The sequence below is a fragment of the Helicoverpa zea genome, chromosome 10, assembly GCF_022581195.2.
Source record: "Helicoverpa zea isolate HzStark_Cry1AcR chromosome 10, ilHelZeax1.1, whole genome shotgun sequence".
Taxonomy (NCBI): Eukaryota; Metazoa; Arthropoda; class Insecta; order Lepidoptera; family Noctuidae; genus Helicoverpa; species Helicoverpa zea.
Genome location: NC_061461.1, coordinates 7,745,493 through 7,763,780, shown reverse-complemented (window position 1 = coordinate 7,763,780; position 18,288 = coordinate 7,745,493). Strand labels below are relative to the sequence as shown.

At 32.9% G+C, this 18,288-nt stretch overlaps 1 protein-coding gene across 2 annotated transcripts in view; it reads right to left on the bottom strand.

Moving 5' to 3' along the window:
* Nucleotides 1-289: 289 nt before the first annotated feature.
* Nucleotides 290-18,288, bottom strand: part of LOC124633784 (circumsporozoite protein) — a 30,132-nt gene continuing 12,133 nt past the window's right edge. Inside the window, exons 3-8 of one of the 2 annotated variants that reach the window (XM_047169118.1) lie at nucleotides 6,056-6,140; nucleotides 5,136-5,249; nucleotides 2,842-2,981; nucleotides 1,673-2,077; nucleotides 772-1,089; nucleotides 290-552 (exon numbers count right to left, since the gene is read on the bottom strand). In XM_047169118.1, coding sequence (XP_047025074.1) covers nucleotides 388-552; nucleotides 772-1,089; nucleotides 1,673-2,077; nucleotides 2,842-2,981; nucleotides 5,136-5,249; nucleotides 6,056-6,140 — 1,227 coding nt within the window. In that variant the 3' untranslated portion in view covers nucleotides 290-387. The remainder of the gene's footprint in view (nucleotides 553-771; nucleotides 1,090-1,672; nucleotides 2,078-2,841; nucleotides 2,982-5,135; nucleotides 5,250-6,055; nucleotides 6,141-18,288) is intronic. The other variant, XM_047169119.1, reaches the window with a different exon arrangement.

Genomic DNA, 18,288 nt, shown 5'->3' with positions numbered 1-18,288 from the left:
AACTTGTCCAAATATAATTGGACGTAGTTATGCAGAAACGTTCCAACCCACTGTACGCGTAAATGCTTATATCTCAAATTAAACTTGAATTTGAGATATAAGCATTTACGCGTTTCAGTTGTATTCTTTTTTATTCTAACTAGTAAAGGTACTAGAGGTTTTATTGTTGAAGTATATTGAGTTTAGATAACCATATGCTAAATTTTAGGCTGTTCAATCACAATAACTCGATTTCGGGTGACTTGTGGGTTGGAACGTTTCTGCATAACTACGTCCAATTTACGTGTTATTTTCCAAAAAAAAGTCTACACCACAATTTTTTTCGGTCCTTCACTGGTTGTAGTTGTACAAAACTTATTTGCTAAAGTACTAAAAATATTGTTATTTTTAATAGTAGCTGGAATAACCGGAATGGCCGTAAAAGCCGGCACCACCGGATACATCAGCGTGACCACCTGCTTGGACTGAAGCTGACTTGTGTACTGTCACACCGGTGTTTTCTGCTGTGTTAGTCAGAAATCCGCTCACTGCCTTCAAAGTTGAGATTGGGATCTGCAAAATGTAATATTTTGGTTAGGCGATGCTGAAGTAATTTCTGTTATATTACCTTTTAAACATTTTTAGGATGGTCATAAGAACAAGGAGTAACGTGGTTAGGTACAACCCCGTAGTAAATAAATAAAAATATTTGGTTCAAGATTCTCCTCGATTGAAAGGGTTCTCATTATGTCATAAAATGTTTAGTTGGAAAATTAAATGGAGTCCACTTACATTGAAAATATCCTGGAAGAAAGTGCTTGGCTTTTGAGCACTGACAACAACCTCCTTTCTATACGAAACATCTTGACCATGCCCATGTTCCCCATGGACGGAGGCTCCAGCATCACCATGTGCTTCGATATCTATCCTCTTTTGTATAGGCTGAACGGTTTTGTATACCACTGTTTCCTTAACTTTGGTTTCTGGGGCAGCTACTTCTCCACCAGCACCAGCGTAACCACCGATGAAGACTGTTTTGTGAAGGTGATGTCTGTGAGGCTTGTGTTTGCGAATTGTGATCACTTCTGTTGGTGTGGGTTCAACGTGTACCTTTATTTGAACAGAAAATGGTTTTAATTTCGATTGTTGGTAGAGTAGACAGTTGAAATTAGAACATAAAGAAGAATAGTATGCTATATAGTTGTTGAGGTGAAAATGTTGTAGAAGATTTTATAGCGTCTGTATTTGAATTAACTGCCGTTGATAATGTCTGGGCTTAGAAATGGCTGAACGTCTTTGATCAGAAAAAATTAGAGATGCTTCTTTTGTTGACACGTTTTTTTCTTCAAAGCCAATCTGCGATAAAAATCTAGAAATGTGCGTAGTGAAAGAAGTAGGTTTTGAGGGTAGTTTATTTTTGTAAATTATGGCCTATTTATAATTACATAATTTAGTTACCACCAAAAATACTAAATGTAGCAATTATCGTAAGCTCCTAGATGAAATAACATTTATAGGTTAGCAATTTATTATTGTGTAGTAAAAGTTTTCTGCTGGGAGCGATATTATCGCTTCTAGAATAGCATTGATGCAGATCAGCATTTGTGTAGTTACGGACAAAGTGCGAAGATTTCTTCGGCTGTCTTCAAGCCTCTGGGTGCACGTACCAAATTACTAGTTTATTTTAACGAACCTGATGAACATAAGAACTTAGTGGACGCAACCACATCGGTTGAACATAACTTCTCTGTGGGATCCTAAAGAACGAACTCATAATATCTGGAAAAAAAACTTGAGGAATTTTATGCGTGCGATAGTGGGGACCTTTCCATTTACTCACTTCTTTGACAATGACTGGCTTCACGTCAGCGTTCACATTTACATGAGCTGTAGCTTCAACGCCAGCATTTGCAACTGGTGTGATTTCATTAGCAGATTCGAATTTCGCTTCTCCATAAACTTTCTTGTGTACTGTTTTAACTTCTTCTACAGGTACAACTGAAACTTCAGTTTCTTTTACCACTGTTAATGGTACTCCTACAGATTTGTGGGCAGAGACTGAAAATCCTGATTCTCCTGACACGTCAGTTTCGCCACCCTGGAATTACACAACCATTTTAATAATTTCTGTTGAATCGTTAATTATATAATTTTTTTGCCATGCCAAATGACTTTTGCAATTTTCAAATGATCTACTTTTCATATAAAAGTGTTGATCTCGGCATGGGCACATTCCATCTCATACAACCGCCATGCAAAATTTGCAGCTTTGCAGCGTAACAAGTAGAAGTGAAAAACGGGATTTCAAACGAGGCTCGAAATGCAAAAATGGGTACAGTGCATTGTGAGTGCATGCACAGAAAAACTTGGTACTTTTACCTTAATCCAGTAAGTAACCACACATCATTTCAACTAGGACACATTTTGCAATGTTTTAACTGAGTAGAAGACAGAAGAATAGGTACAAGATGATAGTCTTGATCTGAGAGGAAGATTTCTTTGTCGTTAATTTTAAAGATAGCACATTGTTTGTTAGACGTTTATTTCTGAATAAAATGGGTATTAACTACAAATATAAAATAATTTTGTTACGAATTAAAACCTCATTCTCACATAAAGTTGATGACGATGATGAACGCCCCATAATAATATTTCTAAATCGTGTCTTTTCTGTTTATATTTTCAATTTTAAATTGGGACTTGTTACTTATTATGGAACTTTCATGAGAGAGGGTAAGTCACACTTAAAACTAAATCGTCCGCCACCACTCAATATTTTGTTTGTTCTTTAAGTTGTTTTTTCAACTCTTTCAGTCTACGTCTTTCTTCTTTCCTTCTGGCTTTTTCTGCTTTGTCACCTACCAGGACGGAGGAAGAACCGTGGCCTCCAGCATTTGCAGTGGAGAAACCTCCTCCAACTGACTTTCCACCGCTGACTGCTCCTCCGAGACCTGCAGCAGCATTCACGTTTCCACCAGCTGTGGCGCCGGCAAACAGTCCACCTGGATCACAGAACATTGCATTACAAAAAGTTTTTTATTTACAGCTTTTTAGTGATACGAATAGTTGTCACTATCCATATAAGTGGAAAGTTCTTATCAATACAAAGAATATAAGCCCAAATACGAGGTATTTTGCGCTAAGTCGTGTCAGAAGTATAGACGGTATAGTTTTGTCAGATTTGGATGCCAACAAGTTACTTAATCGACCACACGACGACAGGGCGTTGGCAGAAATAACGAGGTTAAGAAATCTTCCTTCCAATACTTAAACGTCGGTAAACATATCCATTTAGAATATCCTTAAACTGTTTTTTTGTCTTCACTATCGAATCTGCAATATTACCCATCTCAGCTTAAAGTGCACATCAATACGAATAAAATACGCCCAAACACTATGTAGCTGCTATCGACCATTAAGGAGTTCCCTAAACTGTACTGCACCTGCATCACTAACCTTGCTGTAGCAGTCATAACCCATCTCAGCTTAAAGATCTTGTCACCACGAATAAAATAAACCCAAACATTATGTAGCTGCTATCAACCATTAAGGAGTTCCCTAAACTGTACTGCACCTGCATCTCGGACCTTGCAGTGGCAGTCATTACTCATTTCGGTGTAAAGATCTTGTCAACACTAATAAAATAAGCCCAAACACGAGGTAGTTAAGATGTGCCGTTTAGGAGTTCCCTCGATCCTCTGTCGTCTCCATCATCAGATCTGCCCTAAACCTCCATAGTATTGTAGTGTCATCAGATATACACATAAATATAAAGTTTTTACCCCATGCTCGCCTACAATTTTCAAGAGATGCCCTCGATTTCTCAGGGTTTCCACCATCAGATCCTGACCTGATGACGATGGGACCAAATGACAAGCATGCCCTTTCAAATAAAAAAAGAATTTTTGAAATCGGTCCAGGCGTCTTTGAGAAATCGAGTAACAAACATAAAAAAAAATACAGCCGAATTGAGAACCTCCTCCTTTTTTTGAAGTCGGTTGAAAAGTGACCTTATTGTATTGACAATATGCTTTACTTTTGTTAAACAAGATACTGTTAATGAGCTAAAAAGCTAAGCTGCTACTTTATAGGTTTACTAGCTTCTGCCAGCGGCTTCGCCCGCATGGTGTGTTGATAAAAAGTAGCCTATGTGTTAATCCAGGGTATCACCTATCTACATACCAAATTTCAATCAAATCGGTCCAGCCGTTTTTGCGTGATTGAATAACAAACATACATCCATACATTCTCACAAACTTTCACATTTATAATATAAGTAGGATTATATTTATTATGTATTAATTTTCAACTATTAACTGTCAATATTATTTAATTACCTACATCCTAATTCTGGATGAACAATGTACAAATAACAATCAATTTTAATTTCACTGTTCATTCACAACAAAATTAGGTCTTTTGTAATTCCAAAACCATTTCTATTTCGACATTAGCACGCTCAGAAAAACAATTTTGAATAGTAATAGAGAAAATTATTATTCAAATAAATTACTAATTAATAAACGTATGGTTTGATGGATTTATTTATTCATGCAATTGAATATTCATTATAATGTGATATTATTTGGGCATACGTGGCATATGCAATTGAGACAACGAGTTTTTCAATGAATTCATCAACTGTAGGTACAGTCAACTTCAGGTCAGTGGTAACAGTTTTATAGGAAGATCGTACTTATTAGTATTGAGTTAAGGTGCATGACAGTTATCACTGATGTGCAGCCTGCTGTACCTCAGTAATTGCTATCTGATGCAAAAGGTCGAGGTGAAGTTGACGCTTAATTAATAGTTACTGCGTTACTGCGGTCATTGTTTAAGTCTAGCGTGATAAAGTACCTTCTTATACAAGCTATTCAATTCTAATCTGAAATATCTTAGTCAGAATATTCACACTGAAACTAAGACGATTAAGATCTTTATCAACTTGGCAGTTTCATTATGTATCCAAACATACGATTTGTTATTCGACTTAAGCTTAACTAAAGTCTGGATGAAAATTTTAATAGCAGATAGAATTTAGTATTATATATTAACGTTTTCAAACATTCTCCTATGTGTTTTATTAACATACACAGCTTAACCATTATCCTTGTCTAATTTTTCGTCATCGTGGAACACGTCTTTTGTTTTCTTACCAAAGGTACCACTGTTGCCGTCGACAGCTCCTCCCAGTCCAGCCCTGGCTGCTGGCCCATTGGGAGTACCAGCTTCAGCATATAAACCTCCTCCCGTACGACCATTTCCACCAGCTATAAGAAACATATTTTAATGAAATAATGTCTTCACAATTGTTCTTTTTCTATTTCGTTCATCTAATACACTAAGTTCATAACAGGGAAAAATTGTGTGTTTTAATTCCTTTAAATCCTAGACAACCAAACTACTACTTTTACGTAAGTTAGTTAGGTATAGTCAACGATTTTTTAAAAGAAATGTTTATCAATCTATAACCATGCTATGATAGGTCTCTTCGTATTAAATCTTCAACAAAGCATTGAAATAACTCTGTTTACTTTTATATTGAATCGAGATTATCATTTAATGAATCTGCAGTAATCCAGCTAAACTCACAAAACAATATAAAAATAGTTTTATTTTATTTATCACATAAATATATCACATTATTTACCTGATAAGTAAACACCATTCGTGAAAAGAATTTCGAAGGATTACTTAGAATTGCTGACAAAAATAATGACAAAGTATGTATTGTCAAAGGTCAAAAAATCCTACGTAAATATCTATTTGGACAATTCTTATTTATATCGACCTACAGCGAATAATACATTAAATGAGATTTGAAATATTTTTTTCTATATTTTTAGAAGGGAACAGGGCGTAAGGCTTAAATAAAAACAAATTAACGTATATCAAATAGGAAAATTGAAATAATATTTCCTTTAATTACGAGTATTTTATTTAAATATACTCGGTAGTGTAGAGACCAACTTTTATTTTCTTTATTTAATCAAACAATAGCTTAGCGGTTTGGTTTGATGTTGGAAGTTGGAACGTTGCGCTGTTAACACTATTTAATCAAAGATAATTAACATACCTAACCCTCCAAGGCCCACGCCAGCGTGGTATCCACCAAAGTTGACCCCCAATTTCCCTTCACTGAAGGTAATAAACTGCGGAGCCTGTAAAGAGAGAAACATTAAAATTAATACAAATTCATGACAATTATATTCAGCATTATACAAATAGCTTCATAACTACTTTATGGACTACTAATTTATTAAGTTTATGAGTTAATTTATTTTACTTTGGGTAATTTTGATAAAATGATTGCTTTCGCGGTTTTGTATGGGGTACCTATAATTTTGTGGTTGTTGCGGTAAGAGCGGTTTCTGTCGGGGGAATTGATAAAACTATGACGTTAAGTACTTTGCTCATTTGCAATGCCTAATGTTACATTAATTTGTTGTTATTTATAAGTTAGCCAAATGGCGATACATGTTGATTTTAACTATAATTTAGTTCGTTTGTGTACTTGAACATACTAATCTTAGGAACTGACCGATTTTACATTTCTGTCTGTTACAGATAGTCCTATTGACGAAGAAGGATATTTTTTTCGCAGCTCAAACCGCTGGCGGAGGTTAGTCTCTTCGTAATCAAGTTATCATATACTTCCACTAGTATTATTTGGACATAGTAACAGGAGACGAGTGTAGAGAATCTCCGTGTAACTTTGTGTAACTCGTATTCCTCAAACTCTTCGGTGTTGCTCGTCCTTTCACTTAGCTCAAAGTTACGTCATACTAAGCTCCTTGTAAACTCACTGTAAACTTATGGCCTAAGGATAATTTGACTGATATGTCAGTATGATTATGATAAGCTAAATATATGGCTTGTAGCTGAGATACATCCACAAGCTTGGTGTCCAAAGAGATGGTGACCATTTTATCATGACGAGTATATAACTCTGTGTTTTTTTTTGAAGACACATTCAATTAATTAATTTAGTTGAGTTAATCGTTTCTTTAATATTTTGTTATTCTGCTCGTTCCTAACAACTCATCAAGTTTGCTTAGCTCATGAACTTAACTGATTCACAGAAATTCCAAAATACCGGAACACCGATTACGTTCTAATTGGAAAGTTCCGACAGGAAAATCATGTTAATTCTAAGTACACTCTAAGTAATAAACCTTCCTAATCCAATCAAGCTATCCAAAACTATTTTCCTAGTAGTTAACTCACTAAGTGGGTAGGTACATATAAAACGAGACTAGCTTTTGCCCGCGACTTCGCGTGGCATAGTGACTTCCGGCAGATTTTTGTTTTGACCATAGATAGCACTGTATGTCCGGATTTTTTTTGTTTTTTTTTTTGTAATAAAAACTATCCAACGTCCTCTCTCAAGTTCCAAAATATGTCTGTATCAAATTTCAGATAAATCGGTTCAGTAGTTTAGGCGTGAAGAAAAGACAGACAGACAGACAGACAGAGTTACTTTCGCAAATATAGTATTAGTTTGGATAAACGTATCCAAGATGAACTTACAAAGTAAGTAGGTACCTATATAAACTTAAACCGTCTTACCACAAAAACTTTTTAACGTCAGTTTAAGACTTGTCTATAAAAATGACAAATTATGACGTTGACATATGGTTCATTTTGGAGCCACATTTTTTTTAGACAAGTGTAAAACAGTGGTTAAAGTTTTTGTAGTAAGGCCATAAAGGTTCAAATTGTAGGCGTTGTTTTAAGCCTATGTTCTCGAACTCATATTTTTGCGTTAAACCCAATAAATTACTGAGTGGATCCTTAAAGCAGAATTTACGGTACAACCTCTAATAAAATCTTGGATTTAATACTCTCTTGAGTCTAATTCTGTTTAAATATCTGCCATTAACGTGTCTGTTCAAGCTAATTGTTATTCATGATATTAAAGAGATTAGTTTTATTATAACATCAAAATATTTACGTATTGATCCCATTATCTTTGTCTAAATAAAGATACACGTGTAGCTGTAATTAATCTTAGAGAGTTCGAGATTTCTAAGAAATTCAGGAATCTGCTTCAAGTCTATATAGTACTAGTATCCAGACCTTCATACTCAGAAACAATGCCTGAGACCTGGGTTTGTTTATAAAATAATTTATAAAATTACTTTCCTTTAAACCGAGAAGTGATACTTTTCTATATACATTTCAAGTTTTTGAACTATTTTCAATATAAAAAATATCTACCACATAACTTAAAAGTGGTCAAATTCACGTCTAACCAAATGTGCTATTTCCATTTAAATTGGTAAGTAAAAAATATAACGTGATTCACATAACTATTGTTGGTATATTTTTGCTTCAACATCTTTGACGTACACTTTACAATACCTACATAACCGGAGTTATATTCCATAAAATTACCATTAGGAAGCATTAAAATTTCATACATTATTTATACCTAATAGTTGGTAAATACCCATGTATTGAGTCACAAGACTAACACCTTTTATTGAATTCAAAGTTGTGTACTGCATCATAAGTTATTTTATTGGCACTAATATCTTGATTGCTAACTAGCTGATTGCCTGCGGATTCACCCGCGTTCAGGAGAAACTTCTTCCCGTACCCGGATCGAATATTTAAAGCCTATGTTACTCGCAAATCGTATATCTACCCCAACAATAACTTTAATTTGTGAATGTGATTTTTTAAAATCAGCTCAGTAGGTTTTGAGGTACAAACAAACACATATTTCTTCTTTAATGTATTAGTATAGACGACTATAATTAGAAGATACTTGTAGTTACGTCAGATAGACAATGGCTTTTGTTTGAGTCTATAAAAACTTGCGCAAGGATGAGGTAAAAAGGTAAAAATAACATCTGTTAGTGATCAAGCAAGATAATATTATTGAATAGATATAATAAGTATATTTTTCATTTCATTTCAAAATACTTAACATTTTAACTAAAGGATACTTTTAACGGATTATCCTTCCTGCTTCTTAATGTACCTACGTACTGACCTAATAACATAAGATAAAATGCATTAAATGTGTTAATGTTAATACCACTGTCTGCAAGAGTATTCTACTACTATTATAAATGTGAAAGTTTGTGAGAATGTAGGTATGGATGTATGATTAATGTACTTAAAAAACTATATTAACTTATAAACTATAAATGTGAAACTTAAAAACGGCTGGATCGATTTGGTTGGGTATGTAGATAGTTGATAACCCTAGATTAACACATAGGCTACCGCTTTTATTACTTCTAAGCTAGTATTACTATAAAAATAACGTTGCGTACTTAAGCTTGGCAAGAGAGTACGTACATATAATCTCAAAACACAATTTTTGTTCATAAAATCGTATGTCTAACTTGCCACCCGAGTTGCCAACGGATAAGTTGTCTCGCTAAAGACGGTTAGGTAATTTACATTATTTTTCAATTAAATAAGGGTAATTATAATTAATATAGGTACATTATGTAAATGCCTCATATAAATTAAATTTTGCACAAAATTGACCAATTTGAATAGTACCTTGTCATTTGCCTCTATCGATTCTTCTTTTTTTTATTATTATTTTTGTTTTGCATAGTTTGGTTTAGTTTAATTTAAGTTATTTTTAATTTGAACGTTGTGCGCACCTGTAATTAACATATTTACGCAGGACTTATTAAAATTGTAAACTTATATATGTGAAAGTATTTGTAAATAAGTTGTTGGTGTGCCTAAATAAATAAATAAATAAATTATGCATACAGTTAACAAGCCTAATTGTTGATAATTAGGTAAGTACGTTATTTAATGAGTGTTATTCCGGTCTTTTGGCAGATTTTTCTTCTAAACCTTGTTTAACTATTCGTTCTTTTCTCATATTTATAATTGATTTTAAACGAGCAATTAGCAAGCAAATTGTAGTTATTTTCCAATTGCGTTTAAAGTTAGAATTATCGAGTCACGCAATAGTTTTCTAAGAAATAGCGTATATAAATTAATATAATAAATATGATACCTTTACTTTTTATTTGAGATTTCCAGATTTTCTCAGTATTTTACTAAAGTCTCAACAATATTTTTTTACTTATTTGTACCAAGACTTGAGGCAATAACTTACCTACTTCAATTGTGGCTAACATGTTAAACAACTTATACTTAATTTAAAAGTAGGTGCTTCTTTCAGCTATAAAATAAAATATTCAAGTTTTTTTGATAATTTTAGATAAAAAAGCGATCTTCAAATATAGAAAAAACCCGCAGATGAAACACATTTCATGTTAGGCATTGCGAGGAGCAATATATCGAATTTTATCTTCATACGTTAAAAGTACCTATCTTTCTTTATGTTACACTATGGCAGCATACAAAGTAAGCCTCAAGTTTGGATAAGTATAATCGGAATATTTACTGCGAAACCTTGATGTCTGCTTTATATTGGTGGTTGTTTTATTTCTTGGTACTACATTAACCCAATATATTCAGTAATCATAAAGTGGGACCGGTTAGGTTAAAAAAGAGTAGATACTTTCTGCAGCAGTGCAGTCATCAAGAACGATTCAAGCGTGATGCTATGTAGGTAGGTAGATTCTCTTTAAACAATTTATATGTATGTTTGCCTGAACGATACGTCTTATTGCATAACTTGATCTACACTCTGTTGCAGTGAATTATTCAGAAAAGGCCGTAATTTGGTGAAAGATCCGACTTTTCACAATGAACATACGTATACAGTATTTTTTTAATGTTATCGCGCCGCTTTTCTATTGCCCTGCATCTTGACCTACAACTGTACAATCTTAAAATAAATCTCTTAAAGTGAACTGAACCTTTCTGAACTGAGATGTGACCTTAGTTTATTACATAAATAAGCGGACTAATTTAAAGAATTCTTCTCCTTTCACTTTATTAATTTTCCTTGTTTAAGTCATAAAACCATACCGTCGAGTATGCCGTAAACTGTTCAAGGCTCCCAGTTATTTGAACACAATAGGAAATTACACAAGCCATGATTATTATTCGCTGTTTTGGTGTGCAATGATATCCGTTGTACCAACCTCATTAGTTATTTTGGCTACAAATCGTAAAAAGTGTTTGTTTACGAATATAAGCAATAGGACTGGTAATATTGTTTTGTAATTTATTTCACGAGAAAAAAGAAGTTGGAAGTGTCCTACGTTTTATTGTAGAACAATTAACAGTTCTTTCACACTAGCGGATTTTTGTCGAGCACGTCGCAAATAATAGTCGTACCCTCGGTGTTGATAATTACATACGACAAAAATTCACTAGTGTGCAAGCGTTGATACAATGAATGCACTATCTAATTGGTACTCGTAGTACTACCTACTTATGTCTATGCTCTAGGTACGCGTCGGTCGCTTAGAGCTCGTGCACACTACTAACTTTTAGTCGGCCGATAGTTCTTTTGGGCTCATAATTCAGGTACTTGTGCAGTATGAGACCGAATAAAAACTTTGATTGAATTCACAATTTAAAAAAAAAATGTTTTCCTACCACGCAGCTTACAGTTGGCCGAATGTATGTATGTTAGTCTTACAATCTGCGCACGCGCTTAGTATGGGTAAATCCCTAACATCTATCTCGGAACTCGTTAACACGACATTTGAATGACCGTGTCTGATTCTGATTATTGTTTATGAACTGATTTACATTTGCATGTTCGTAAAATGTAAATACTCTGAACATTGACCCGTAACATGGTCAAAGTCCTCGTATTCAAATGGTTTTAAGGATCACTGGTGATGTGGAATTAATACAATATGATTGACTTTAATGTTATCGAGAATATATGAATTATTTATATTGTAATTTTAAAGTGGAAAAAACTTAATGCATATTGAAATAGTTGAATTCAATTTTTGCAGTAAAGGTCAGTTATGAACTTAGTCATTATAAATAACTTTTATTGCTAACAGTTTCATAACGATTTCTTGCCATAGGTCAAGTAGCTAGTAAATCGGCCTATACTATTAAGACATACTACATTAAATTAGGACCAAAAAAACTTAATCAACATTCGTACCTAGTAGAGAAAAAGCTAGGCAGATAACGATAGGTATATCTGTGATAGATATATGAAAAACAGTTCATGATAACAAAAGGCCAGTTTTGCCAACCAATCGTAACCCTTTCCATATTCAATGCATCACTATTTGCAGCTATCGGTTATTTTTGTGTATTTTGATTGCATCGCGGGCATCGCACTTGTTAATACCCGTTTTTGTCTCAATGCAGACAGACGTCAGATTGATATGCACTGAGGCGAACCAGACTTTTGAGTATTTTTAATACAAAAATAAATTCTGACAAAACAATTTTTTGTAGCGTGTTTATTTTACAAAACAATGAGCTGTGTCGCTAGAGGGGTCAATCTTTGTTACAAAATTAGAGACTCATCTATTTCACATGCAATTTAGAATTATCCTTATTTGTTTGGTTGCTAAAGATGCTATTATTTTTTTAGTATTTTCGTTGCGTTATTGTGTCACGTATTGTTCAAGAGTGGATGTTTCCATGGCCCGCAGTTACGGCAATTACACAACGTAATTATTATATCGCTGGCGTTACGACGAACACAGATAATACGAGTGTATATGTATAATATACATTGTTTGATGTTTGCTAATTGAGAATAGTAACCTATTTACGTCTTGCATTTTCTGTATCATTTATATCCGTACTTTTTGACATATTGATTCAATTAAAATATACCGAAAACTTTGCCTAATGGATAAAGCACCTGCTTCTCAATTTTAAGTATGTGAGATATTTAATGATATTGACTTTCTATGAGTACCTTGGACACCGATGACTGAGTAAAAGATTTCTTCCTTCATTAAAAAAAACGCAACGAAAACGCATGTTGTCTGTGCCCTGTAGTGGCACCATAAAATGTGTGACGATGAACACACGTACATACATGTATTCATGAAAGCCTATGTATTGAATCATATACTAGATGCATTGGATGCAATTAAAACACAATTAGAAAAGTCCCAGTTCAAATATAGGTATATTTACTTAACGAGTTGTTTATATCAGTGGTTTTTCATCACAGCGCGCAAGTCATTAGTCAAATGAAGAAAATGAATGGACTGTGCCTGCAACGGATATTATTCACTGTTGCGGTTATGAATTCTTTGAATAATTATTCAGTAAATCTTAAGAAATAGTAGTATAACTTTTCCATTACTATATGGCACTGTTTAATTTTTTTTTAATTTTAGAACCAGCCAATGAATAGCCACGAATTAAGCTACAATATTTTTTTGGAAAGTACAAAATTTTGCAAAGACATTATTTGTCCAAAATAACCAGTTAACCAATCCGTAACTTTGATTCAGTAATTTTATTCGTAACTCAATTCAACGTTGTTTCGTATATTTTGATTCCTTTGAGTTACATTGAAATGAATTATTCAGATTTTGGTCATTGAATCATTTGGCTTTCGAAGATAATTTTGACAAACCTTTGTAGGGACAACAAAAGCTGGATGTTCCAATTACTTATTAATAAGGTCATTCAATTGATATGCTGTCAATTTGATCACCGTCTGAACATTGTAGAGGTACCTACTGAAGATATATTAGAGTTTCCATTTTCTCTTTATGTAAAGGTCAAATAACACAACAACCAATTAAAACTTGAACAGAACTTCGTTCGCTTGAATATATTTTGTTGATGTTTGAACAACTTAATTTTCTTAGGAGAAAATAACTGATATCCACATTAATTACAAATTGAGAAGCAGATGATAAAATTACTAAGCAACGGTAAGAGAAATTAATAGAAAAATGTTCACGTCTTCTATCATAAATTTTCTCGCAAGATTACGTCCGCAACTTGCACTATATTTAAACTCTAAGAACGAGTTTATTTGCTTCCTTCATTTCTCATACATATTCTTTGAACTTCTTTTACTTTACATGCAAGACAAGAAATATAAATCTTATGGAGCTCGTGCAATTTTTCCATATGAGTAATTATATTATCAAATACATTCTGGAGAGAAATAAACAGACTGACTATCTGTCTAATTAACCTAATCTTAGTTCTAATAGAACTAAGACCATTGTTAAGTAGAGGGATAGGAATCGAATTCTCAAGGAGGCAAAATAGTGTGAGGAATATTTCGGGAGCCACATAAATTTCCTTGAAAAAGTCATAAAGACCTTCTTCCTGTCCTGTATTCTACACAGAACATAATCAAATCTGTCAAAATAGGTAAGATATCCTCATTTGTTTCGACCAACCTTCATTATACACATAAACTTCAATTGTTTGTAAACCTACATAACAAAAATATTATGCCCCACATTCGTGTTGTAATTTTACTATTAAGTTGAGCCATTCACCGTATATTTTTTATATAAAATTACTCCGGGTGAAGGTTAATGCAGGCCATGACATCAACTGCAATCATTTTACTAAGAAGCGTCTATTAAGCAATGCAGTGATACGTCAATGGATTAATGTCGGCTATGAGTTGCTTATACCGAGTGTAGATATGATTCCTTAATGAAAAAATACGATTGCAAATTATCTTTACCAACAACAACATACTCACTGCCCCTGGTATCGTGGCAACATTATACAATTATTTATTCATTCGTACTTATATCAAAATTCATATCGTAAAGAGACATGTAGGTAATGGAAAAAATAATTTAAGTAGCTTTATTAGATAATTCGAATTGTAAATTTTGATGATTATTATGTAAAAAAAAGTCAAGTCTGTTTTTTTCTCAATTACTTCCTAAAGTCGGCGTGACGATAATTTAAATATGTTATAGGAAGTTCCGAAACATCGAATAGGTACTCAAACGAAACTATAATAGACTATCCTCCCCACTCAGAGACATTTAATGATTACTTAAGTCACTCCTTAGTGACAGAATGTCATACAAATCCTTCACTAACGAATGGCTTAAGTAACCATTAAATGTCTCTGAGTGGGGACGTATATTGCAAATTGGAACACCCCGTATATGTTAGTAGTAGTTTCGTTAGTTCCTCTGTAATTTATCAACTTTTAGTTCTGCTTCATAAATAAATAATTAACGAAATAGTAATAAATTGCTAATTTAATGGCTTTATTTTATATTTTTCTTTAGTTCAGTACCTACGTACTTAATTTATATTTCCCTGATGCTACCAAAATTAAATTATTGCATATCAATAATGTACAAAGGTATTTTAAAGGAAGGTAAACTTCTGTAGCTTTTACTGGCAGAAAATTATTTTACATTTGACTTCGTAGAAATATTTTAAGTAAAAATAAAGAGTTCGCTGCCCTATTAAGCTTCTGGCTCGATTGGAAACATTTAAATTGATAACAAAAAGTTTTAATACAAATATAACTCTGTTATATCTTAGACAATAGCTGGACAAAAAAGTGTGTTTATAGGTAATGGTTACCATTTGACAGACACTAAATACCCATTCAAAATATTCATGACATGTACACTGTACAGATGCCAAAAATATGACCCACTGAACTTAACAATTTCCCTTTACCATGAGTCATATGTGATAAACACCAACCGTCGTACCACAAAAACTTTTAAACGTCTGTTGAATACGTGTCTAAAAAATGTCAGATTATGACGTTAAAATAAGGCCCGTTTTGCAGCCACATTTTTTTAGACAAGTGTTCAGCAAATGTTCAAGTTTTTGTAGTAAGGCCACGATTGTTTAACTATTGTGTCTGCATCTTGGACAGTGAACTTATCATAGAGATTCTTTGAAAACAAAATAAAACAAGAAGCTTTTAAAATAAAACGTAATTATTAATGGTCTACATTTCGTCAGCATCACTGGCATACTTTTAAAACAAACTTAGTTACCTCATTCAAAATGCCACCAAAATTAATTAACTTTGTTAATCAATTTAAAGTCTCTCCTTTACTTAAGTAACTGTAGCATTTCAGTAATTGTACGTTCGGAAAGTAAATTATATTTCAAAAACATCAGTAAAATATTTATATCAAATTAAATAAAAATAGAAGACTCGAAATATGTATTTAAAGAAATTGAAGTTAACTTAAATATTTCTTTAAAAAATTCTTTGCAATACAATTTATTCATATGAAAAAAAAATTGATGAAAAGAAATTCTAGTTTTACCAATACCCTAAAAAAGTCCCTGAAGAAGTACTAGGTATAAACTCATCAGTGTGTCTAAAAACTTTTTTCTAGGCTCATTTTACCTAGAGGTTTATCTAAAAAACTTTGTAAGCTATACTAAAACAGATAGAAAACTAATAAAAACTACAAATCTAATCAAACAACCTCTTTGTGAACTAGCTACAGATATTAATTGGTTCCCCAGAGATTTTCATGAAAGTATTTCTATCCATACATATTTGATCAGACTTCGTTTCGCGGATTTTGGTGAACAAATATATTTTTTCTTTATTTTTTATCAAACCAGTTACCTGAAACTATTCTGTGAACCTCCAGGGGCTTTGATCAATGTTTTCTTTAAGGATTATTGTTTTTGAAATAACATTAGGTCTGTACTCAATTTCGACTATAATACAGACAGTAAGTAATTTAGGTCGGTTTCAGACTGTCGTCTACTCTATATAACTTGGAAATACTATTAAACAAAACTTATTAAAGTTTTCAGTGCATAAGTTATTTTGATTAATCTAGCAAAAGACGTAGAGTATATTCACATTTGTCAAGTTGCATAATAAAATATTTTTAGTGCAAACAAACGAGCTGAAATACTGTTTTCATCAAAACTTCCAATGAACTAAGATCCGAAAATACTTACGAACTTTATATTTTCCTTTTATAAATTACTTTGTGACTTCCCGAAATGAAATTAATAAATATTTTCTTATGAAACATAGCATTTATTATTACTGACTTATTTTATTTCCTGTCACGTTAAAGTTACAATATTTACATCATGTAAAATACCACTTTGTGTTTCCACGAATCAATTTAACGAACAAATGAATGAACTGAAAATATTCTCATTTCTTTTGTGTTTGAGATACAATTCAGAGAAAAGGTAAAGTAGCATTTTTTTTTACTTTATGAGTATTTTGCGGTCATTGCGTTTCACAATATTATTTCAATTTATTTTCTTATTAATATAAAACCCAATCATTCACCTTTGAATAAAAATAACATGCCCACTATATTGCAATCGTCAACGATATATTCTGTTCAATTTTGAGTAAGTACAACTGCACCATTCTATATATAAAGGTGTTCTCCCCTTATCGAATTACAAACATCACATCGGAAAATAGCGGATCTAAGTAACCTCAACATACGAGTAAGTCAAAAGGTGTGCATATAACGCTAACATTTCAAAACCCCTTCAGATTCTCAACACACTTGCAAGTATGATTATTATACAATATCCCTGAACCGTCACCGAAGCCAGCTACCGGGTGGCTGACCGCATAATATTTCACAAGTCACAAAGCGCTCGAGGTCCGTGCGACATTGACAAATCGTTTAATTCTACATATGAACTCGGGCACGCATGGTGTCCAAAATAAACAGACCGTTTTTGGAGACAGTCTAGGCTGAACTTTATGAAGGTTACCACACTTTATGACCGTCCGTGTTTTGTGTTATGACCCCGTTTCATTTCTTTGGTCGGGGAATTCTGTACCGTGCTCAAAAAGTTATATCTATATAATTGTGTAATTGAAATCTGCTCCATGTTTGTGTAACATGTTTTAATAAATTTATGATAGTTATGGTGTTAAAAAATAAGCTTTATTGGAATTTGAGTACCTTTATGTACCTTTGTATACCATAATGTAATATTTTAATATTACATAATAATGTAATATTTTAACGCGTCATTCATTTCATTTCTTCAATAAAATGTCTTACTCATTATAAAGTTTATAACACTAAAATCCAAGCAAATATGATCACATAAAATATTAAAATCCTCATCAATCACAAATGCTAATGAATTCACAAACAATAAAATTGTGTTAAGAAACATGAGACGTCAGTTCTCATTAAACTACTTCATAAATACGTCTCCATCTATCTTCCGTTTAATAAAGTAAATCTTCTACGACCTACAAAATGTTCATGTATGACACATTGTAAAGGGACAAACTCGTAATAAATTACAGGATTTTCGAGCCTCAAGAAAATCTTTCATTAATTATACGAGAAATTTCATATTTTGCTTTACTCTAAATGTTATTTTAATTAGTCTGTGAGCTTATGTAACGTCTTGAGCGGTTACGTAAACGTGAATTAGATTGTTCACCGATAAGTTATTTGCGGTCTTATTGAATTTCTAACACCAGGTGTATGT